Raw genomic sequence first — 23,004 nt, forward strand, 5'->3', positions numbered from 1 at the left:
CACGGCGAGCACGGCCAGGCGCCGCCGCGACAGCAGCATCTCCGCCCGCTCGCCCTCCGCCTCCTCCTCCTCCTCGGCGCCGTCGCCGGCCTCCACCATGTCGCCCGTCTCGGCGCCCAGCTTCCCGGCGGCGCTGCGGCGCGGAGCGAGCCCCGCCGCGCTGTGCTGTGCTCTGTGCTGGACCGCGCGGCGCTGCCGCCGCCCACCAAGGTCACCCGGCGCCGCCGCCCCGCCCCGCACACCGCCCCTGGGCCGGGCCGCGCCGGCACCGAGCGGAGCGGAGGCCCCGGCACCGGGCGGAGCGCGGCTCCCTGCAGCGGCTGCCTGCGCCCCGCGCCCGCCTTGCGGCGCGGCGGGAAGGGCTCCGCCGCCGCCAGGTTGTGGCTGCTGGCGGCTCCGTTATTTCTTTGTTTCAGCTCTTGCTGCAGCCCCGTTTGCCCGAAAGAAGCATTTATTTATTTATTTATTTACTTACTTACTTATTTATTTATTTATTTATTTATTTATTTATTTATTTCACAGTCCTTCGGTTCCTGTTTAAGCTGGAGCCCTCGGGTCTCTGCAGTGCAGATGGTTGAGGAGGGTGGGAACAGGGCGACGCTGCCGTAATCCCCACAATAGGCATCTCGGAGGGAGCAGCGGCCTAAGCTCATTCCTGTAATCCCATTCCTGTAATCACACCCCTGGCCTGTGTGCCGGATGCAGGCAGGGCCGAGCGGTCACAGCTGGCGCTCGGTGACCTCCTGTCCTGTCCTGTCCTGTCCTGTCCTGTCCATGTCCCTCCTGCGGCCCCCTCTCCCCCGGGACGTAGCGGGCAGAGAGGAGCCACCAGCGCAAGGGAGCACGGCCGGGACCCCGCGTTGGAACCGGGGCTCCAAGTTGGAATCGGGGCTCCCGGCACCCTGCATTGTAGCTGGGACTCCCCATTGGAACTGGGGCTCCCTGCACCTTATGTTGTAGCCGGTGCTCAGTGTTGCTAGGAGCACCGCGTGGAGCAGGAACCTTCCCCAAACATTCCTGCTTCCAGCCCATCCTCTGCAGTTGGGTGCAGCTCAGGTGTGCGGTGCTCTTGTGCCGCGAAACGCTACCCCAGTAAGAAAACTTTCCTTAAACCCCATTTATTTCCTTGAGACCTGTGTGTATAGGGGTGGTGTCCGGCAGGCCACGTCCAGAATTACAATTCCATGGTTGTCAGCTCAACACTGTAATGAGAAGATGGATTGTTCTCCAAAGAGCTTTAGGAAAAAAAAATATTTAAGCAATATTTAAGTTTGTTAAGAATGTTAGAAATGTGGGAAAGCTGTTGGTGTACATTCAGCAAATAAAATACTGCGAATCGCTTATAGATCTGTTAGAGCCTTCCTGGGTTAGCATATGTGCAGTAGAATATGCCAGGCTACCTGAGTCTTTAAATTTCCTCATAGATTATGAGCTAGTATTTTTTCACGATATCAGGTGATCTCAACGGCAGTTCCTGTTCCTATTTACATCATGACATTTGCACAAACTTCAAAATACTGTTTCRGCTGCGTTTGCTTTCCCCAAGTGCCCAGCTGAGCATCAGTAGTGATGGGTGCAGGCACCATAGATTTTTAGAGGTTACTTGAGGTTAATCCTGAATTCAGAGATCACAGATATGTGTCAGAAAACCTTTTAAAAAACAATACCAGAGTTATTTATGTCAGATTTAGGTCCTTCTTGCCTTTTTCATTAATTCTGAGGAAAAAGCCTGATTCATTTCTGCTTTTTTCTTTCAAAGTCAGATGCAGGGTAAATTCTGCCATATTCTGCCTGGCTTCAAGTTGAAATGCTGCTTGCCAGCACAGCTTCACCTTTTTAAGAAACAGGATGTCGGTGTGGGGAGAAGCCCAGTGGAGACGGAAGGAGACGCTAGCAGAGCCACAGAGCAGAGGGAAAGAGACACTAGCTGAGCCGCAGAGCGGAGCTTTCGGCTCAGGAACGCGGGCTGGGGTTACGCACGGGTAGAAACGTGCTGAAAAAGCACACCTGGGAGCAYGTTGGAGAGCACCACTGTGGTCACTGAAATCCAGTTCTCTGTGCTGTTGGGATGGCGCAGTTTCAGCCTCGGCATAGTTCAGGATTAGCACATGCCAGGGACCCGTGCGCGCCCTGGTAGTCCCCACACAGGGAGCCTTTTGGAGGGACGGGGAATTCAACACCGCAGCACAGCCAGCTGGCCTGGGGAAAGGGCCAAGACCCTTTGGTGGAGCGGTGCAGACGTAGCTTTGGAGCCCAAAGCAACTCMTGTCCTTTTGAACGAGCATGCACACGTTGATTCTAATCTGATTTCCCCCAACCAAACGTTTCCATTGAATTTTTATTTATGTCCTTTATTATGCATTGATTTTGAGGCTGTGCAGAATGCAGGCTAGAACTCAGGGTATGTTCTGTGTTGCAGACGCAGCTGAGGTTTTGCCTGCGCTGCAGCCCGACGTCTCCGGGACCTGACAATCCCGCACGCAGTTTCGTTGCTCCTGCCTGGAGGGCACCTTTCTCCAAACCATGTCTGAGGCAGCAAAAAAGCACGTGATTGCCCTGAACACGGAGAAGGAGCCGGCGCGTTTGGTAAAAGGGCGGAATGACTCCATCTGGCTCAGAGCCGAGAGGAGACATTTCCCTCAAAGCAATCGTGGTTCCCTGGAGATCAGTAGGGAAAAAGAGCCCGAGCCGGACAGTGGAAGGAGTTCCTGGATAGAAGTTACCTGCCTTTACCATAAGGAAAAGAGACATTTTCCAGAAAGAAGTAAGTTTATTCACAACAGATCAACATGAGGTCAAATTCTGCTCTGCCAACATCCGTACTGAGATCAGTGAAGTGAAGTGAAGTGAAGTGAAGTGAAGTGAAGTGAAGCCAGGTTGAACTTGATTATTTAGGGACAGTATGATTTCATATTCAGAGATATCTATTTCTGTAAGTAACTTCCTAAACAAGAAAGGAAAAGACCAAACACACTGACAGCATCAAGACAAAGTCCTAATGCTTCCGATTTTTCACACAGCCGGTATTTTTGAGGTACATCCRTTTGTGTGAGGAGCAGGGCCCAAGGACATAGCACAGCAAGAGAGAGCAGTCCTGTGAGAAACCTCCCGTGCAGGAGTTCACTAAAAGTGCATGTCATGAAATCTACGTTTCATGGGCAATTTATTAACCTAAGAATAACCCCACTGATGTCAAGGCTTACAGCATAAACTTAACTTGAAGCTGCCGCTGTCCTTTTATTATCTACCCTTGAAGCCTGAATTTAGGCTCGCCCCGAAGAGTCATACTAGAGACAAAGAAAGAAATTGCTTCCGTAGATGCAACCATTAAAAAAAATATATTTTCCTGGAAGCAGTGAAAAGGGTAGGATATGTCTCATTTATCAGGCAGTTACTTGAAAACAATTATTATTAATTGATTCCCCAGTAATTATTTTCTTGTGCCCAGAACTTTAAATACCAGATTTTTTTCTTGAAATTTTCAGGCTATGGAAGGTGTTATTGTTCCTGCTGTAACATTTTCTCTTGAAAGAACAACTTATTTCTGTAACTATTTCTGATTTTTTCTTGCAGATAACGCCATCTTCGGATGATACATCGCTCCAACGCTGCCTTTGAGACCGAGGCACTTCACAAAATAAAGAGATCCCATCCATTAGAAGTGTATTTCACTATCACTCCTACTTGGATTCTTTCAGTGATCTTAGTTCTAAGCTACTTCTTCCTTCCTCCTCCTTCCAACCCTTAAAACTCTATCTAAGCTATCACCTGAAAAAAAAAAAAAAGAAAAAGAAAAAGAAAAAAAAAGAAAAAAGAGAAAAAGTCATCAAGTCTTTGTAAAATTAGAGCTCAAGTGCAGGAATCTGAAGTGAGCAAAGAAACTGGGACTTCATAGGGACAGTGATTGTAGAAGGTTGCCAAAACACCCACACTTCCTCCAAAATAAAGTCAGAATTTTTGTATTGTATTGCATCAGGTACACAGTTGTTTTTTCCTTTTTTGTGCGAGTTTCAGATCATGTTTTTCAATCTTTACAGTCAAAAATTTTAATCTTACAATGCRTTAAACTCTCTGTTTTCCTTTAAAATGCAAAGGTCTCATACAGCACAGGAAAACCTGAATGGCAGGAATGCCAYGGGTGCTTTCTTGTAACATGGGAAGCGACTTCAGAACAAGAACTCTGAAAACCAGAGAAGTTCCCACYGAGCTAGGATATAGCGATTGTAGCAGGGTATTAAATTTCAACAAACTGGGCTTGAAAGATACTATGCAGGAGTCAGATGTTTACATTTCTTGATTGAAAAGCTTTTGGAAAATACAAGGAAATTGTAAACATCCTCTTCCTCCTATGGGGTCCTCATCGTAGCAAGATTTGCCCACTCTCACCGCAAGGCAAGACCGTAATTCCCCTCAAAACCAACATTTTCGATAAACAGCACCTGCTGAAGTTTTTTCGGGACTTCAGGTATTTGCTTGTCACCTCAATTGGCGAATTTRACTGCCCACAGTAAAGGAGGTTTCCATGACCTGCTTTCAATTTATTCACAGGAATATATAAGAATACTCTGACTCTAGTCATGAGTTCTTAATTTTAAAATATAGTTGAAATAGGTGCGCTAGGTTCACAGGCTGCTGTATTGTAAATAAATGAGCATTTTTAGATAATTTGATGCATTTAAAAGATGGAGAAGTATACATCTGGTTCCTCTGTTCTGCTGCCATCTGKTTTTTGTTTCACAGTCGGCTATCAATTTGATATTCCTAGTGGAATTTTACCCTCGACTTTCTTACCAAAGCTAAAAGGAAGAAAACTATGTACATAAAATAATGTAGGTGTACAAAAAGATAAACACATGTACAAATACAGCAAGTAAAATTTATTGGGTTCTCATTTACTGGGTTGAGCAGGTTATTTATATATTAGAAAAACTGTAATATCCATCTGAGTCTTTTATACACAGCAAAAAAAAAGTGCATTTGCCTGAAAAAAAGTGGCCAAAGTGTTATCTTTAAGCAACATTCTCTTTAAAAAAAAAAAAAAAAAAAAAAAAAAAAAAAAGTATTCATTCTTTCAAATACTGCTTAATTTTGGGGAAAAGCTTCAGGGCATTTCTTGTTGTTGCTTCACGAACTCTTTCCACGGATACTCCTTGCACGTCAGCAATGTACTGGCAGACAATCCCGATGTTCTCTGGTTCGTTTCTTTCCTAAAAGACAACCAGCAACGGTGCTTTGGGACAGATACCAGATGTGATTGACCAGACTTACAAAAGGCTATGGAACAGATGTGATTAAAAAGTCACACTACATTTGCTAAGAAAAAAAAAAAAGCCAAATTGGAGTAGGTATTTTGGTGTCAGAGGTATTATGGTGTCAGATATCTTGGTAAGATCCACCTTGCCAAATGTAGGCAGCTGCATCTGAGCTGGGCATCCAGATTCTTTCCAGTGCCAGGGGAAAGACACGGGAACTGTGAGGATACCCATTTGTCTCTCCCTCCATTGTACAACAGGGAGGTGGCTGCAGTCCTTTCACTAACAGGAGCCATTTATCAGCTYGCTGTGGAGGAATTCAAAAATGTAAGGGGAAATGTTCCCTTAAAGTCATCTCTAAGAGAGATCCTGAGCGACTAAGTCAAATGTGATGGGCATCTGCCAACAGCTCCCACTCTGCTGTGTCTATAGAGGAACATAAGCAATGCTCAAGGGGAAAAACATGAGATCACCATTCAAAACAACAAAGATAACATTTATTCTCTTAGGAGGTCTTGGGTGACTTAAGAGTTAACAGCAATGTAAGGCTGTTCACTCAAGAAAAACACCATAACAAGACTTAACTTTCCCAACCCTCTTTGACTAGCCAATATATGGGGATCAACTCGTCCATTCCATGCACATGCATCCTTTGAGAATTAGATGGAAGGGACACGATTTTGGATCCATCAAGAGCTTACTACGGAAATGTGCTTCTATTTTTAAAGACAGATTGCTGATCCAAGCTTGAGAAWTGCTGCTACTCTTGCTATTGAGGAAAAAAAAAAATATTTAGTAACAGCTGGAAGTTCCCTGCTTCTCTCTGAAGAGAGGTTATCAGCAGGAAGAGAACCATGTTCTTCAGAGGTCTAACTCTGCTTGATAGGGAAGATGCTGGCTGACCTTGGCCTAACTAAAAATCAGCAAGAATATTTTGTTTAGACTGAATAACAATAAAAAATGCCTGCCCAAGCCCCTGGCTGTGTTAAAGCATTATGGATAATGCATTAACATTCCAGTAGCATTAATCATTTTAACAGTAATTCAACCAGCCAGACATCAAGAGGGTCTCTTTTCTGCTCCTTGGCTGGGAAAGCACTCCAAGCATTCTCCCAAGACCCTTTCCAACAGTTGTCTTTTGCAGCACGGGATTTAAATCCTGGCAAGATTTAAATTGTTTAAGATTAGCTGCAAGCTGAGCAATTCTCCATGAAAATTCCCTTTCTTTCACTGTCAGAAGAAGGTAAATCTTGGCCAGCCATGCCACTAACTGCCATATAGCCATCAACCAACAGGCAACTCCTCAGGCGGGACAATCCTAGAGCATCAAGGCCTCTGTGTGTTGAGAACGAAACCACACAGGTCATCCAGACGTTTGGTGAGCCAGAGGAAAGCGTAGCTTTCTGCTTTGGTATCCTGCTCACCCAGAAAACAGCTCAGCAGCAGCCAGGCCCCAGCTCCTCATGGTCCCATGGAGAAGAGAGGCCACGCAACAAGCCCCGCCGTTGCTCAACACCTGACAGGGTTCCTCGAGGTGTTGACAAAAATACTTATCTGTGTGTATGACCRGAGCAGCTGTCACATAAGGTCAGCTCAGAAGCTGAGTGTTGACTTACAGATTGCTTCTCTATCTTGTGAGCTACTTGTGGCTCTTCTTTTTCGTTGGTAATGACAACAGGCCAGCAAAAAAGTATGTGTATATATGGACGTTACACAGTGCTAAGGCTCTTAAGAGCACATGAACTTGCCATAGAGAAAATGCCATAGAGAAAATGCCATAGAGAGACTTACCTCTTTGTTTGGACCAAGAGAAGGGGAATCCGTCTCCAAGCAAATGTTCTCCAGTGGAATCTGTTTAATTAACTTCACTCGCTAGTGTGGATGAGAAAATAAACCAAGGGAGAATAGCACGTGAGGAGCTCACTCTCACTGCAGCAATAGATACAGTAACCTGCACTATATTAAATTTGCATGTAGAATAAGCAAAGGATCAGCCAGTGTGGCATTCAGACYGTTTAAGCCTATGGAGATAATCCTAGATTTCCAACAAACTGCAAGCACAGGCTGAACACAGTATTCATATACATTAAGACCTCAGGTGCTACAAAAAGCTTGTACTTTTTTATGAGCCCAAGGAGGGGAATGGAGAGGAAATAACAGCAACTCAGAATAGCTGCTTTGGGTGCTTACTTCTGCCCATAGACTATACAACAAACTTTGGGTCCTTGGAGGAGCACAGGACAAGAGCTATGTGGGATCTCCAAAAACAGACTCAAAAAGATGGTGAAAAGACACTGGTTATTTTAACATTCTGGTGAAAGTGCTGCAGAGAGGCACGACAGGACATTGCACAGGCACAGATGGATTCAAGTTGCTATATGGGGTCTCTCAAGCTTTTTCCAATATTCCTCATATTTTATTTTCTTTCCAACSGGGAAAATGGCAAAGCAGCGCAGAAGGGCACTGGCTGGCATGTTTCCTTTGCCTCCTGCAGTGGCTCAGGAACTGAAGAATGAAAGCTGGGAAGGGAGGAGAAGGCAAAAGGCCAGGGCTGGTGCAACACAGTCACAACCCAGGGAAAGTGAAAGGGCTCCCAGGAACTCAGCAAGGACTAACCTGGTTATGCCTTGTGACAGCTGGAGGAAAAGAAAAGTAATAGCCAACTCGCACCCCTTCCAGGGCAGCAGACGGTCTTCCAGCAAAATTATGAAGCAGCGCGTCCTGAACACCTACAACACACGAGTAAAACCTAGGGAGGAGCTCATGGCATGGGGCTGGGCTGCAGAGCTGGGCACCCCAGAAGTTGTGTATCTGCTTTTCCTGTCGCAGGACACAAAGGCTCCAAGGTTAGGGGGTCAGGAGCACAATTACTAAAACACACAGAGCTTGGACCTGTTCACCCTGTCCTCCTTATGGGGAGGTGGCTGCTAAGTCTGCCCAAAGTGCCCTCCGCCCTGGGGTAGGTATCCCACTGCACCACAAACAGGCTGCCCAGCACGCAGCAGAGGACCGGTAATCAACACATTCTCCAATTAGCACTTGCCTGGCCCTTGCTGAGACTTGTAATTACAGAGAAAATCTTTGCTGTGACACACCAGCTTCCAGAGCTAACACTCCCTTATTTTTGTCCTGCTTTATACTATAGACATAGGTCTGGTTGCTTACTTTAAATTAGGGATAACGGCATCCTTTTTTATTCTCCCATAAGGTAAGTCACATTTGTAATATACAGATCTGCTAAAAACAGACTACAGGGAGAGAGAAAAAAAACACTCCTGAAATCAGACTCAGACTCCAAAGAAACGTAGGCACAGAGGCTGTTTTGCCCCGCTACCTTCCCCCAATGTCTCCGTGCTCTTCGTGGTCTCTGTTCACTAACTTTCCACCGGGCATAAACGTTCCTGCTTTGCTTTGCTTACATTCACAGGTCAGTACTGAGCAGCTTCCTGTACTTTCCACCTTGCACTGTAGASTTCACTGAAATTTGATGCGTGCACTGAGGGCAGAGATGTCTTATCAGCCCCTCGTGCCAACAGAGGGTGCGGGCGCCCGTCTTGCACACGCATGGAATGATCCCAGAGACCAGCCAGAAAAGGGATGGTTTATGAATGGTTTATGAACCTATTCCCACCTTTTACAAATAAATGAATGAAACAGAGGAGCCCTCCTACCTTCCTCCTTCAGCAAAGCAATGGTTTGCCTGCCAGCCGAGCGAGAGTGCACGTTCCTGCTCAACACAAATGCGTGCGTTAGGAAGGAGAGGGCACCGAGCCCGTGCGTCGCTTTTACCCAATGTCCCAGTGTGCTCCTTCCCGACGGGGCTGCKTTTCTCCTAGCAATAAAGACCCCACGGGCACAGGGGAGCAGAGACACGCTCTGCACTCCGAGCATGGTCAGGGGATAAAGGCACCGGCCACGTGGGTGGGCGGCCGAGCGTGGGGCAGAGTAAAGGTCTTGTGCCCTCTTGTGTGGAGCTGCCCTGGCTGGTGCCATTTGATCTGCACCCTTTTGCTATCGAAAGCACAAGTTTAAAAGCTGACCTCATTTTGAGGTCACTTGCAGCACTCACCCATAGTTAATGTCACCAGACCCTTCCTACCCCAGAGCTCGCCCCCCACAGCCCCGCTGCCCCGCGCTGTGTTTGGGCAGTGGGAAGCCGCCCGTACAGGCAGCTGTGAGCGCTGCTTTGCCTGCCTTGCTCACGGGGCTGTTTGACGCCAGGCTGCCCCTGATGGCGGGGCACAGCCATCAAAGCCACAAGCTGGGATAAGCCTCACTCAGCCCCGCCTGCACAGCTCTTAGGCCAGGTCCAAAGGGTGCAAGCTGGCAGCAAGTTAACCAAGGACATCCTTGCCTGGCGCAGCCTCTCCCGATGACTCAGGCTGGCACCATGGTCAGATTACACAGAACAGAGTGAAGCACCAGTGCTCCGGACCACCCCATCTTTAATTTCCTCCAAACATTTATTTTTCAGTGATCACTGCTGGCCATGTGCTATTTCCTCTTTGTTCTCATTTGCACCCATCCGACATTTAGGAGAATCTTTTGAGAGGCTCTGATTATATTTAACTTGTTCTTATTCTGTTGTTCAGTGTCCCAGGCACCTAGATACAGCCCTGAGCCTTCCCCACGTGCGCACACTACACACAGCACATGCATAACGTCGAAACAAAGAAAATGAGACCCTGCCTCGCTACAACGGGAGCCTTTCCTCGCTACCTGGGGCACCAAGTGAAGGCTTGAGAGGAATAACCACATGACTGTGCTGCATGGTGCCATGTGGGGAGCACTTRTTGAAAGGGGGATGTGGGCACAAAGAGGAAAATGGTGAAGAACTGATTGCCRAGGGCTCCTGTGGGGGAAAGGCAGGAAGTCCCCTGCGGACTTGGCAGCAGCACAGCTGGAGAGGAACATTTCTCCAGGCAGCTTCTGGCAAGGATGCCCTCCTCCTAGACACAACTGCTTACAAGTATTGTTATTTTTTATAACCTCGAGCCACTGAGCGCTGGGATAAGCTCAGACTTCAAAACAGCCCCTCGAGCTCTGCAGAGGATTCCTGCAGGGATGCAGGGCAGGAAACAGGTGTGTGGCCGAGTTAAGGCCCGATGCACGAGGGACGTTCCCGACTCACACGGGCAAGTCCAGTCGTTTGGCTAGGGCCAGCTGCAGCGCCAGGACTCTCTGCTGCTCCTCGCGTTGCGGCGCTGCGGGCACAAGCCACGGAGTGAAGTCCAGCCCAACCTGCACAAAGAACCGTTTATGAGCGCATGAAACGTGGCGGCCTTCAAACGGCAGCGACCTAACGTTCTCCTTGGTTTCATTTTCTCATGAGATGGTGGCAGAAGCTCTTGTCAATGAGGCAAAGGAGCAGAGGACAACACCTTTGGGAAGGTGACGTACCGGGAAATACAGTAACTTACGAGTAATGAAAAGTGAAGCAAACGTGTTGTCACACAYGGAAATGCTCCTCCTGATAACGATTTATAGCAGCCTCTCTAGCTCCCTTGCAATGTTTTCATTGCAGGAATCCAATATCTCAAAGATCTCCAAGCAGCACTCCCACCTTCAAGGATTTTGCAATTTCATTTTTCTCTTGCAACATTGTTTAGCTAGGAAAATAAAGCTTTGTTTTGTTTTTATCCCAACTCATCTCACCTCTGTTTGTGAGGAGCAACGCAAGCATCAGCGACCACAGAGGACACTAAGGATGCAGTGCATTACATTGACCTTCACATTTTGCATGTAGGCAAATCTAGCAAGCTCTGCTTAAGCTGAAATCAAAGCACATTACCTCTCCAATGGCCACCAGCTTATCTTTGTACTTCTCAAAGAGAGGGAGGGCAGATTCCAAGTCCTGTAATAAACCAGCTACAGCTCACATGTTGTGTAAAAACAGCCGGGGGGTAAGTTAAGTCAAGGCAAACAAACCCACACATATCTGTATTATCATGCATCTTGAAAAGCAAATAAAAAGCAGAAAACCAAACAATCTGTTTTCATGATGAAAACAGCAGAGATGACCAGTCTACTGCCTTATTAACAACTTCTGAATAATCTAACTATTCAGCCCTCTAAGGAGGAGATGAACAGATTTCAAGGAGTGTCAGAGGGGTGCTGGTCCAGGCAACTGCACTAATGAACAGGGAAAGACAGACTCCCATCTTCCTCACATCTCACTATCCATCTGGCCTCCAAGGACACAGGAAACCTCTAGGAAAGGAGTCTTGGCAATGTGACACGTCCCTGGGAATCTGATCCTCGGTGGCGTCTGACCCAGAGCAGTGTTAGCTGTGGGTGCTGGGGAACAGGTCTCCTTGAACCAGCCTGCCAGACTGGTCACTCACTGCCCTGTCAGAGGAGCCACGGAGAGACTCCTTCCTCAGCCYGGGCTGTGAAAGCACAGGGCAATTTGCACCTCTGCAAATAAAAAGGCATGTTAAGAACTCGGTGAGGAAGTTCTGAGCAGCCTTCGAGTCTTGGTGAAGGAACCACCCTCATGTGGGCTCTGATGATGACAGAGGGTTATAGTATATCCAGGTTTTCTTAGAAAAATGCTCTTTTCCTACCCCAAAATTTTGCTCTTGGGAAGGAGAAAAAAATAAAGAAGAGAAAAGAAGTTCGATAGTCTTTCTAGTCTTTCTGCGAATTCTTGCTACTTAGGAGCCTTTTGGGATAAATATTCCCCCTAGCATAGGGAGACTGGGTATGAACGCACTGCACAGATGGGATGATTTCAGAGCAAGATGACACGTCCATGTGCTTGCTAGCCCGTGTTAGCTCCCCACACATCTGCACGGGCTTGCTAGCCCAGGTTAGCTCCCCACACATCCGCACATTTCTGCTAGCCCACATCAGTGCACCACACATGTACTTGTCATGGACCAAGTCAGCCCAGAGGTCCCGTGCGGCACAGAGCTGAGTTTCCGCCCAGGATTTCCCAGGCAGGAATAACGATCCCTAAGGAGATGGGAAATTATCCGGTGCTGCCTTGGCTGGAGCTCCCGCCGTGGCGCGCGCTCCCCTTGCTCGCTTCCTGCCACTTTGTTGTGCGTCCAGAGGCACTCTCGGCACAAAACCGCGCTCTGTGTTTATTTATAGCAAGAGGCCAGTGCTAAGCGGGACTTCAAAGCCGCTGTGCCCTCCTAGGCACTTCACAAGGACCGGCCTTCCTGCGAGATAACCCTGGCCCCGGCCGCCGCAGGGGGACACGGCCGGAYGGCCACGCACGGATGTAGCACGGAGGGCTCCGGATCAGCAGGTCTGGCTGGGTGCACCCCAGAGCTGGCCACAGCACCCAGCACACATCCCTTTGAAAATCAGGTAGTGTGGCCACGCTGTCTCTTAACCCTCATTTTGGTGACTGTCAACCAAGTCATTCCTGGGAGAGCCCAGCGGGSATCTGCAGGCAGCTCCACAGGGAGGATTTAGACATAGAGGAACCAGGTAACGCTGCAGCCAGGAGCGCTGGTGCCGCGGGGCAGGACTTCAGCACTGCACTGGGAGCACTGAGGATGCAGGAAACTGGGATCACAGCAGCAGAGAGGTCATAAATCCCTGGGAAATAGAGGAAATCCTGGGGCTGCTCACAAGATAACTTGTCTTCTACTAACAAGGGACATGTGCACTTTATCTGGGCCCTGACAAGGTGTCAAGTGCCTGTTTCCACTCATTGGTGACAGAACATAGAGACCTGGGACAGCAGAAGTGCCAGAGCCAAAGCAGGCACATCCAAGTAGCTAAACAGGCTCCATACACAGTAACAGAGACACAAGGCTGGCACGGGAAGGAGCTGGGCGCCTCACCTGGACCGTGGCACCGYGCCGCCCCTCCGTGCCGCTCTGGATCGGGTGGACCCCAAAGCACGGCATGACAGAACCGTGGTACCTGGGGKGCACAGGAGATGTTAGGGACACGTAAGCAGGTGTATCAGCAATATTACCTCACCCAGGCACTGCAGGCAAAACCCATTTGGTTCGGTTTTCACCGTTGCTTTGGTGGGACATCAGGTCCACCCCCACGGTTTGCCACAGAAGTCGCTTGCTCTTCACKTAACAGCCCCTTGATAGCAAGGCAGACTTCTGTGCGTGCCACTCGCCTGCATTTTTTTTCAACTTTGTCCTAAGTTTTCCCATGCCATCTGCACACTCCTCACATGATGAGTGCTCCACGCGCCAGTGGCTCTGTGCAATGAAGCCTCCTGCAGCAGCTAACCCAAATATCAGCACCACGCGTCATGCTGCGTCCTGGGGGAGACAGGAGCTACATCTCTGGTATTCCTCCAGGCTCCTCATCCTCATGCCTCAGGCTGCTCCCCATGGAGCACAGCCCTGAGCATTAGGAGAAACACATTAATTCCTAATTCAGGCATGGTTTCATCAGAACCATGGCCTCCCAGCCACATTTGTTAATCGTGGCAGGCCCAAAATTGCCAGGTCTGAAGGGATTTCATGCCTGYGCCCCACTAACTCACCTTGTTAGAGAAACCAGCCCCAGCACAGGACATGAATGGATGGCTAACCACCTCCGCCARAGGAAAATGTTGAGACAACAGAGTGCTATAGCAACCTGAACCCTCTCTTTGATCTCAGCTGTATCATTGTGCTGCATATAGAATGCAAAGAGTAGAATAACAAACCTTTCTGCCAAGCCAATAACTTTCTCAAATTCATTTTCCTGCTCTGTGACGGAAACAAAAGCTTGAACCCCAGCCTGCATAAATGAAAAAACAAACAAAAGCAGGAACTCATTAGCGATGAAAGTTGCATTTCCATCTAATTATTTATTTGTTTCTGCTTCTAAAGAGCCTATCTATGCATTGTGTAGGAGTCTGCTGGAAGCACCTTCAGTAAAAGTCTTTGGTCAATTTGTTTAAACTCTTATCACAATAAACAGCAGGATGAAAGAGTCTGTCACCAACTTGGCCTTCCCACCATCTCTTCAGTTGTTCCCATGATTAAAAATCTTGAAAAAAAAATCCTCATGGATCCTCATGGTATGCCCTAGTATTCAACACATTCATGCCCTTGAGTCTACAAGTGCCTCAGAAGAAGCTCCAGACCAAGGGCCCTCAGTGAAGATGCTCCATTTCAGCACCTGAGCAAGCACAGTCGGAGCRAAGGACCCTCAGCTGTTTCTTCTGAACTCCGAGGTGTTTTCCAGGACCTAAGYAGTCCAAGCAACTTGCTCTGAACCTTGTAGCAGCTTTTACTACCCTCCGCACCCTCATGAGCCATATGGCCTTCGCTCCCCGCTACCTGCAGCCACGCACACAGCCTGACAAGGTGGCCAAAGGGCAGTGGCCACCAGCCATGAGGTGCAAAGAGCCTCAGGATAACCCCATCACTACACACTGGGCCTCTGCTTTGTCCCTTCGCACAGGCAAAGCAGTTTTTGAAGCTTTATGTGTGTGCAGGCTCTGCGCCTTGGGGCCTGGCAAGCACCTTCGCGCCGTTCCTGTCCTCCTGCACCCCGGCCCGTTGACCACCCGCCTGGAGCRGTGGCTCCTGCGAGCCCTGGCGCGCGTGGAAGTGCCCAGCGCACCCTGCACATCTGCGAGCTACAGTTTAGGCCTGGAAAGAACCAAGGGCTGAGGAGCTTTATTTTTTTTTTCCTGCAGGGGAAAGGAAACTGCCTGTCTGCTCCGTCAGCTGGGCTGGCAGCATGGGGACAAGGCGAGTCCCATGCTGCRGGGTCAATGCATGCAGCAGCGTGGCAGCACCATTAATAACGAATAACAACAAGCGAGGTGCCTCAAAGGTATCAAGGAATCATGTGAAAGAAAGCACAAACCTTTCTGGATTTTTCTATCACCTCATGTACATCCTGCAAGACAAAAAGACATAAGCTGTCACTCAGAGGACCAACAGTCCTGCTGCTTGTAGCCTTCAAGGGAAGGTGGTGGCTGAAGATGACACGTGGGAGCTCAGGAGTGCTCATAAAGCTGCAGGCTACAGACCCGCTGCGCCACCGGGCAGCTTGTTTAGCACAGTGAGAAGTCCAGCTTCCYGTGACGAGGAAAAGCTCGAGCCGCGCTGCCTGCTGCCGGCAGYAGCACGGGCACCAGCGACACGAAACCCGCGGCAGCCGCACGGCTTCTGCCCCCTGCCTGATTCAGCAGCGCCAGCATGGAGCCGGGTGGCACGGCAGTTCCTTTCTCCGGAACCCTTAGGGCCCTGCGGCCCTGACTCAACTCCCCAGCGGAGGCAGAGGCAGCCGGGCCCGGGGGGCAGCCCCATGCGGCGCAGGGCCCCGCTGTGGGCAGGCGGGTGGGCGARCGGGAGCTGCGCTAAGGCAAAGGGCGGCACGGCCGTCACCGTCGCTGTCCCCATCGCCTTCCACATACCTGGCTGAACTCCTGCGCAGCCAGGTGGCAGTGGCAGTCGATGAAGCCTCCTCCGTCCATGCTCCTGACACCGAGGGCCCGGGAGCACCGCAGAGTGGCTCCAGGCAGGGAGCTGCAGCTCCCGCCRCCTCCGCCCTGCCGGCCGCGGCCAAAGTGGGCGGCGAGCGCGGCTTGGAAATCATTATTTTGCCACGTGTGCTGAGGCTGCTCCCGCTCAGGCCCAACACAAGCCAGCTGCAGAGAGGGATTCTGAGCAGTGAATCCCCGATATGTCCACACGGACAGAACTGCCGAAGGATCTACTTCCTCGATGCCGGCAATGCAGGGCTGGACTCGGCAGCGGGGCATGTGCCTCACTTTGCTTTCGCTGGGGCATCTCTGTACATCACTGCATCCCCACGTGCACTGCGAGGCACAGCCAGCCTGCATCACCTTTAAGGTTACCTGGTATCACCTCTTTAGCTAAACTCCTGTGACAACACAACTAATGACGATTAAATAAATCGCATTACTGTTCTTAAGAGTGTTGCACACCTGTTTGCTAGCACCACCTGGAGGCAAGTTGTRTTTTCCACCCAGTTTAGTGAAAAATGAAAGAGCCTATAGGTCCAGGATAACTAAAGGCTCTAACTATTCTGGGTCAAACAGCCAGCAGAGATTCAGGTGTTTGCTGAACATCTGGTTACTATAATACAGGCTTACAGAAAGACCTACATCAATATGTTTGCTCAAGTTCAGGAACGTGTGTTTAAGCTTAGAGGCTAATTCTAGGTAAAAGTCAGAACAACACAGCTTCTCTGCAAAAGCGAGGGAGATAAAACCCTCTGGCAATTCCATGAAATCAGGGAAGAAAACATGTTGGAAAGCCAAATGCCCAGGATGAGTGTCACATATTGCAAGCTTTTCCTCCTGCGAGTTGAAACTTTCTCCTGTTGAATCTTTCTTCAAATAGAGGGGAAAGAAGGAAGGAAAACAAACAAAACACCCTTCTTCCTGAGCTCTAAGACAAGAGTATCTTTAATTTCCTAAATTACTTGTAGTAAGGAACCCTGTAGCCCTATTTCCAAGCCAGGTCTGTTCCCTCCTGTTCCACCCCCAAAAAGGTATGAATCTTCACCAGATAATTTCAGCAAAGTGTTTTATTAAACATATCCAAAAGGCGCAAGAGGTAAAACACCTCACCAGTAAGGAAGGAAGGAAGAAGTTGACCTGAAAAATCATGCAACTACCAGAGACCTAGAAGAGACTTACCTGAATCCTAAAGCCAGATGCCTTTGATCYTGCCATGTTTGTATGCTGCATTACATGATGGTCACAGACAAAAATTAAAACTCTCCCTGTATTTCCTTCATTGATCCAGTAACCTCCCCAGAAAGAAGTCTCCTGTTCTTTAGCTGACCCTCAGAACAATTCACCTTCATAACTTATTTGGCTCATTGCTGTTTTACAGTCAAGAAAATGTTGGTGTTTCAACAGGTTCACATCCACACAGACCCCGTGAGGCAGCAGAGCATTCAGTTTTTAGGCCATTGGCCAATGTATCTCAATTTACAGCTTCAAGGCAGGCATCCAATGTGCCTGTACAGCAGAGAGGCACCTCCAGAATCTCACAAAACTGGGGATTGCCTACCTCTCACATCTGATTGCTCCTGATATGGAGCAGTCAGAAGAGTTAAACAGCAASAACAGAAAATTCTTGAAATAGGAATGAACTTAAGGCTCCTCTTTCTCAGACTAGTTACAACTTCTTTCTAACCCATAATTTACCTATATAAAATAGAATATGGTTCTAAAAGGAAACAAAACAAAGATCAGAACCTTCTCAAAATAGCACAGATYTTGTCTTCAACACATCTTCTGGAGAAGATGACCTGGCTCACCTTGAACGTAGAAAAGAGCGAAATCTAATGATCTCACTCCAGGAGAAAGCAAGTTCTGAGCTACTGCACACAGGGGAAGCGGAGGAAGGAGTCGAAGGGCTGCAGCTCTTCTTCCAAATCCTTTGAAGGAAACTGGAGCTGTGCTTCTGCACTGCTCTCAGAGCTGAAGCAACAAAATGCACCAAAAACAYCTCGTCCAGCAGAGCTTCTCAAGGGGCTCAGGCAGGGATGTGTCCCGGGGATTACGCACTGTAAAGACGTGCTAACCGGCTGACTTCCCTACGTGCACAAAGGCAGAAACCGAGGGATGAGGATGACGTTGAGCACTGAGCATTAGCCATACCCCAGGCTAGGAGCAGCAGACAAGCACTCTGAAAAAATACACTTTACATTATCCAAATTTTGTGCTGCTCTTCTTTACGTTCATTCAGGAAGATGACAGATGGAAATGATCCAACTTTAGCCCATGTTTAACATGACAATGATGTGCAAGAACAATATATTCAAGAAATACACAATATAGACCACAGCACGCAACTATGCAACAGATTTCTTGGACTCTCCTACAGCAAAACTCCACTTTGAGACAGAACGTGTGTTGGTTTTATTTATGAGGCCATAAACAGCRGTTTCTGTGACGTAACTTATTTCAGGTTTTATGTAATGCTAAGCCTATAAGCGAAGAAAGTTCCGAAGTTTTGGAAATACCCTCAGCGCATTCTGTGTTGTCACTTCTATAACTTCTTCAACTGGGATTCCTTTAATTCTGGCAATACATTCGGCAGCTATGTAAATATTTTTTGGTTCATTTCTTTCCTGCAGTGCATAAAAAGAAAAAATTACAGATCCCTACAGACGACAATGTGTCGTCTGAGATCAGCTCTTTCTGACACAGTTTCAACKAGGTTGTGGCATCTACGACATTTATCTATCCCCCATCTCTCAGTCACAGGAATGCTACCCCTTCAGGTGTTTCTTTGACCTCTTCAGTGAGGAAATTTCACTTGGAAATTCCTTTTGTCTCTCTTCTCCGATTACATTTCCCTCCACCAAGAGCTAGCCTCCATATATATAAATACATATATATATATGTGTGTGTGTATATATATACATATATATATAGCTTTATATACGTATTTATAAAAAGAACTCAACCCACAATTTACCTGTTTTACAGGCCCCAGAACAGGAGAGTCACTTTCTAAGCATATATTTTCCAGAGGTAAGAGTTTCACAAGTTTCTGGTTCTTGAAGAAAATAAAGATATCTATTATATGTCCTGTTCATTTAGACATGGGGAAAAAATGCAAGATGAAAGGATAATGTTCTTCATTTAAAAGCAATGTCTAAAGACCCAGGTGCCACTGACAGCTTTTGATCAACAATTTCAGAACAGAAGCAAAAAATATCAGGAGCTGCTCAAGAAGTCTTTCAAAAAAAACGGGTAATCTTGTCCTTTCTACTCTCAGTAATAGCACTATTAATAACTAATAGTTAAAGTACTGTTTCCTGTGYTTACTGGATGCACTGTTATTTATTAAATAAGGTAATTATATTGCACAAAACACCTTATGCTTGCAGTTACCAATGCAATTTTGTTACTTTTCCATACATTTATTTGTGTATCTTTTCCTGTTGTTTTTTTCCTTAACCCTATTTTACTTTTTTTTTTTTCTCTCCAATTCCTATCCCCATCCTTGTCTATGCTTAGCCTTCATGACTCCTGTGTTTGAAGCATGCCTTTTCCTTTCTTCCATTTAAGCTTACATAAAGCTTAAACTGCTGATAGTGCAGTCCATCCTGCACTATCCCCCAGAGGGAGAATTTAGCACAGCTTGCCACAGCTCAGAACAGAAATCACAAGGGCATTCTCTCAAAGAGAAGAGAAAAGAGAAGGGTAAATAAGGCCAACACAAGTAACTTAGCTGCCTTTCCCCTTCAGCATGGCATATGCAAACTACTTCCTTTCTTTAAAAAAAAAAAATAAAATAAAATAAAATAAAATAAAGAAGTCTCTAACTTAGCCAAATATGAACACAATTTCTTTTGGGGATGGATGTGTAAAACTATGGTATGACTGCCATATAAATCATTTTTTTTTTCAAATGTCAAGTCTGTACTAAAAGCAGTGCAGTGATACAAATTTCCAAAGTTCTCCAGAATGCACCAAAACAAGAAAAAAGAGTCCCATTTCCCCAGAAATAATTGAACTGTTTTAGCTAGAATTTCCCTCTGAATGTCTAGCTGTGGCAAAAAACCCCGAATGTTATAATGTGCAATAGTATAAGCAACTGAAAGCAGGATCTTCTATCAACCAGTGTCTGGTGAGGTTAACTATAGGCAAGTACTGCAATTACCACTTCAAAACGCGCAGACATAAAAAAAAAAAAAAAAAACCAAAAAAAAAAAAAAAAAAAGACTTTTGAGCTATACCACAAAAATGTAATGTACCACAAAAATGTAATGTTTTCATCCTACATAAGCTGAGCTCTATTAGCTGAAATCATCGATCACCAAGACAAAGCATTCCCCTTTAAGTGTTACCTGCTCATTCCTTATAACAGAAGGCGGGATGGAGAAGAAATATCCAGATTTCACCCCTTCCATTGCTACAGATGGCTTCCCATCGAATGCATGGAGTAACACGTTCTCAGCACCTCAGAGGATACAGCCAAAGCAATTCATTAACAGTGTTTACTGTAGGTCTGCAACATCAGCTTCCAAGGGGATGTTGATCCCACCTTTGAACCACTCCTCCCAAGTCTGATGTACTCAAAATGGCAAGAGGACATGGCAAAACCAAAGAAGTTCTACTGATGAATGCAGCGAAGCAGAAAGTGCACTAAAAACATACCTTGTTCCTGTAAGAGACGAATGGTTGGCCTTCCGGCTGAGTAGGAATGAACATTTCTGCAAAGCAAGAAGGAATGAGGGAATTTCCCTCACGTACAAACACAGATGAACTGGCAGCAGCTTGGGAAGAATTAATCTGTCTCACATCTCTTAGTAGGAAAGAATTTTACAGACATATAGACAAATCGTTTTAGCTACTGTGAAGATACAGCAATAACCCAGCAGGSACAGGACATGCAAAAAGACCACTCTATCCAAGTAGAAATACAGGGAAAACTTAATTAATAAATCTCAAACTGCAGACTGACAGGCTGAAGATGCCAGTGTAATCCCTGTAAGAAAAAGTCCCATGAGTTCTCAGCAATTACCAATCCTCTAAAAATATTGCCTTAGGTTTTTGAGACCTAGCAAATTTTTCTATTAGTATAAACAAAACCTACAAGGGCAAATCCAGTCTTTTTGCTAACTGAATCTGCTGGATCAAAACCTGTCTTTGTTCTTCTTTCTGTTCATCTGTGCTTGCATATCTGGGAGCGAAATCTAGTCCAACCTAGAATAAAAGTGAGAAAATGTCACATACCTACTGCTTGACTAAACCACAACACTGTATGAAAGCAAAACARGCCTCAAAGCTGCATGGCATTTAAAATGTACCAGGTAGAGAGTGCAATTAAAATGAGCTCAATTGTACTTTACTAATATCAGAAATTGTTAATAAAAGAATTCATACTCACACATCAGCCCCATTATCTTCAAACCAAATGTAAGACAAGAGATAACACATGGATATAGACAATGAATCACGAGGAACCAAAGCTAGATAAGTCCACAAGGTATGCTGAAATCAAAGCCTAGCCTAACTTTGTCAGGGCAGGACAGAGGAATAATCTGAAGGAGGATAAGCATGACTCTGTTTCACCGTGCCAGAGAATACATCAAAAGGCATCCAGGTACGTAAGAGAATCTATCACAATTTTGCAATTCTTCCTCCTAAATTTACACATTTAAGWAGCATTTATTTCCTAATAACCACAAAAAAAATGAAATTAAGCAAACACATGAAGAGACATAGGCAAAGTAATTAAAAATCAGATTCWGCACTTGTATTTACTACATGTTTTYAACTCTGGAGACATATGCTGCCAAAACCACAGCCCTTTACAAAGGAATCTACTCACTTCTCCAATTGCTACCAGCCTATCTTCATAGCGCTCTATAAGCGGCAGCGCAGCGTGCAGATCCTGCAAGAACAGAACACAGGAGCATCTCACCGGCCCCGTGAGACGGTGCAGCCTCAATCCAGCATCACCGTCACCCGGGACATCCCCTTGTCTCTGTTAACTCCAGCACCCTGAAGGCCGCTGCTGTGTGAGAGTCGAGTGGCCGGGGTGTTTAGACCCCGGGACTCCCCTGCTTTGCCCCAACACCCTTCCCCTCAGGCCGGTCTCTCCCCAGGAGCTGCAGTGACCCCAAACGCGCCCCCAAGGAAGGCCGCGGTCACGCGGCGGCCGACAGCTGCCCAAGTGCTTCAGGTTAAGGGYGCTCGCGCAGCCTTCCCACCTCCCTCGCCAGCAACGGGCGGCCGCAGATGCCCAGGCCTTATGTTGGATATAAACAAACCGCCCGCGGGGGACTTTGGGGGCCGGTTCAGCGCGGCATCTGCAGCACAGCTCAGCAGCTTCGGCGAGCAAATGTGCTCGAGGACGAAGGCAGACAAGCGGCTGCACSGAGAGCCCTGGGATGTGGCCCGCGCTGCTTTGCACGTTACATAAAGGACCGGAGCTCCCRGTCGGTTAGCCCACGTGCATTCCTTAAACAATGCCCCAGAACCACAGGCGCGTGGCGGGACAACACGGGCCCCAAGCAGCGTTTTCAGCGCTGACGGACCGGGGCGCCTCGGCTTCACCTGCAGCGTGACGCTGCGCCGCTCCTCCGGGGATACATCCTGGATGGGGTGAAGTCCCAGGCAGGGCAGGACGAACCCGGGGAACCTGGACACGAGAGACGGCCGAGGGCTGGCGGACGGGGCCGGCTGGGCTGGCAGGGGGCAGGACGCGGCGCTGGGGGTCCCTGCTACGGCCGCGGGCTCCGCAGCCTCCCCCTAACCAGGGCTAACGCCTTGTAAAGGGCGCCGGGCCCGGCTCGGGCGGCCTGAGCCGCGCGACGGGTGTGGGGCAGGGGGAACGGCTGCGTTTTGGGGGGGTGCCGGGCAGGGGGGCGCTGCCGTGGGCAGGGCGGCCGCTCCCACCTCTCGGCGAGCTCRGCGATCCGGTCGAAGTCCCCCACGTGCTCCGAGACCACGACGAGCGCCGTCACGGCCGCCTGCGACACACAGAGAGCCGCTGGCGCCGGGCGGGCAGGCAGGCAGGGGGCCGCGGCCGCCGCCATCGCGGCGCTACCTGCTGCGCCGCCCGCACCACGTCCGCCACGTCCTGCGGGGGAGACAAGGGGCGTCAGCGGCGGCCGGGCCGKGCCGGGCCGGGCCGTGCCGGGGCCGCGCTCACCGTCAGGAAGCAGGGCGCGGCCAGGTGGCAGTGACAGTCCACCAGCCCCGGCACGGCCGCCGCCATGTCGCGCCCGCCGCTGTCTTCCGCTTCCGGGGCCGGCATGTTGGCCTGGGCGCGGGCGGGAAATGGCGGCGGCGGCGGGGCGGCCGCCATGGCGCGGCGGGGCGGCG

At 48.3% G+C, this 23,004-nt stretch overlaps 3 protein-coding genes across 4 annotated transcripts in view; 2 read left to right on the forward strand and 1 right to left on the reverse strand.

Annotated features, from left to right (window-relative positions):
- Positions 1-2,523: 2,523 nt before the first annotated feature.
- Positions 2,524-3,593, forward strand: SPATA45 (spermatogenesis associated 45). Its single transcript, XM_026048396.1, has 2 exons — positions 2,524-2,764; positions 3,574-3,593. The coding sequence occupies exons 1-2, from the start codon at positions 2,524-2,526 to the stop codon at positions 3,591-3,593; spliced, it is 261 nt and encodes an 86-aa protein (XP_025904181.1).
- A 1,470-nt stretch (positions 3,594-5,063) lies between these two features.
- TATDN3 (TatD DNase domain containing 3) lies at positions 5,064-22,897 on the reverse strand. 2 transcript variants are annotated; one of them, XM_026048406.1, is made up of 17 exons: positions 22,832-22,897; positions 22,727-22,759; positions 22,576-22,649; positions 22,234-22,318; positions 21,506-21,568; positions 20,768-20,877; positions 20,329-20,384; positions 20,019-20,131; positions 18,641-18,721; positions 13,888-13,961; positions 13,055-13,136; positions 11,044-11,106; positions 10,384-10,493; positions 8,924-8,979; positions 7,869-7,981; positions 7,044-7,124; positions 5,064-5,207 (listed from the first exon to the last, which is right to left on the reverse strand). In XM_026048406.1, the coding sequence occupies exons 1-17, from the start codon at positions 22,895-22,897 to the stop codon at positions 5,064-5,066; spliced, it is 1,404 nt and encodes a 467-aa protein (XP_025904191.1). The 2 variants fall into 2 exon arrangements, with proteins under 2 accessions (XP_025904191.1, XP_025904192.1); XM_026048407.1 differs by lacking the exons at positions 5,064-5,207; positions 7,044-7,124; positions 7,869-7,981; ... (3 more) ...; positions 13,055-13,136; positions 13,888-13,961 and adding an exon at positions 16,979-18,290.
- Positions 22,896-23,004, forward strand: part of NSL1 (NSL1, MIS12 kinetochore complex component) — an 8,780-nt gene continuing 8,671 nt past the window's right edge. Inside the window, exon 1 of the mRNA XM_026048397.1 lies at positions 22,896-22,988. Coding sequence (XP_025904182.1) covers positions 22,896-22,988 — 93 coding nt within the window. The remainder of the gene's footprint in view (positions 22,989-23,004) is intronic.

This window comes from Nothoprocta perdicaria, unplaced genomic scaffold (genome assembly GCF_003342845.1).
Source record: "Nothoprocta perdicaria isolate Ctin4 unplaced genomic scaffold, notPer1 scaffold_54, whole genome shotgun sequence".
Taxonomy (NCBI): Eukaryota; Metazoa; Chordata; class Aves; order Tinamiformes; family Tinamidae; genus Nothoprocta; species Nothoprocta perdicaria.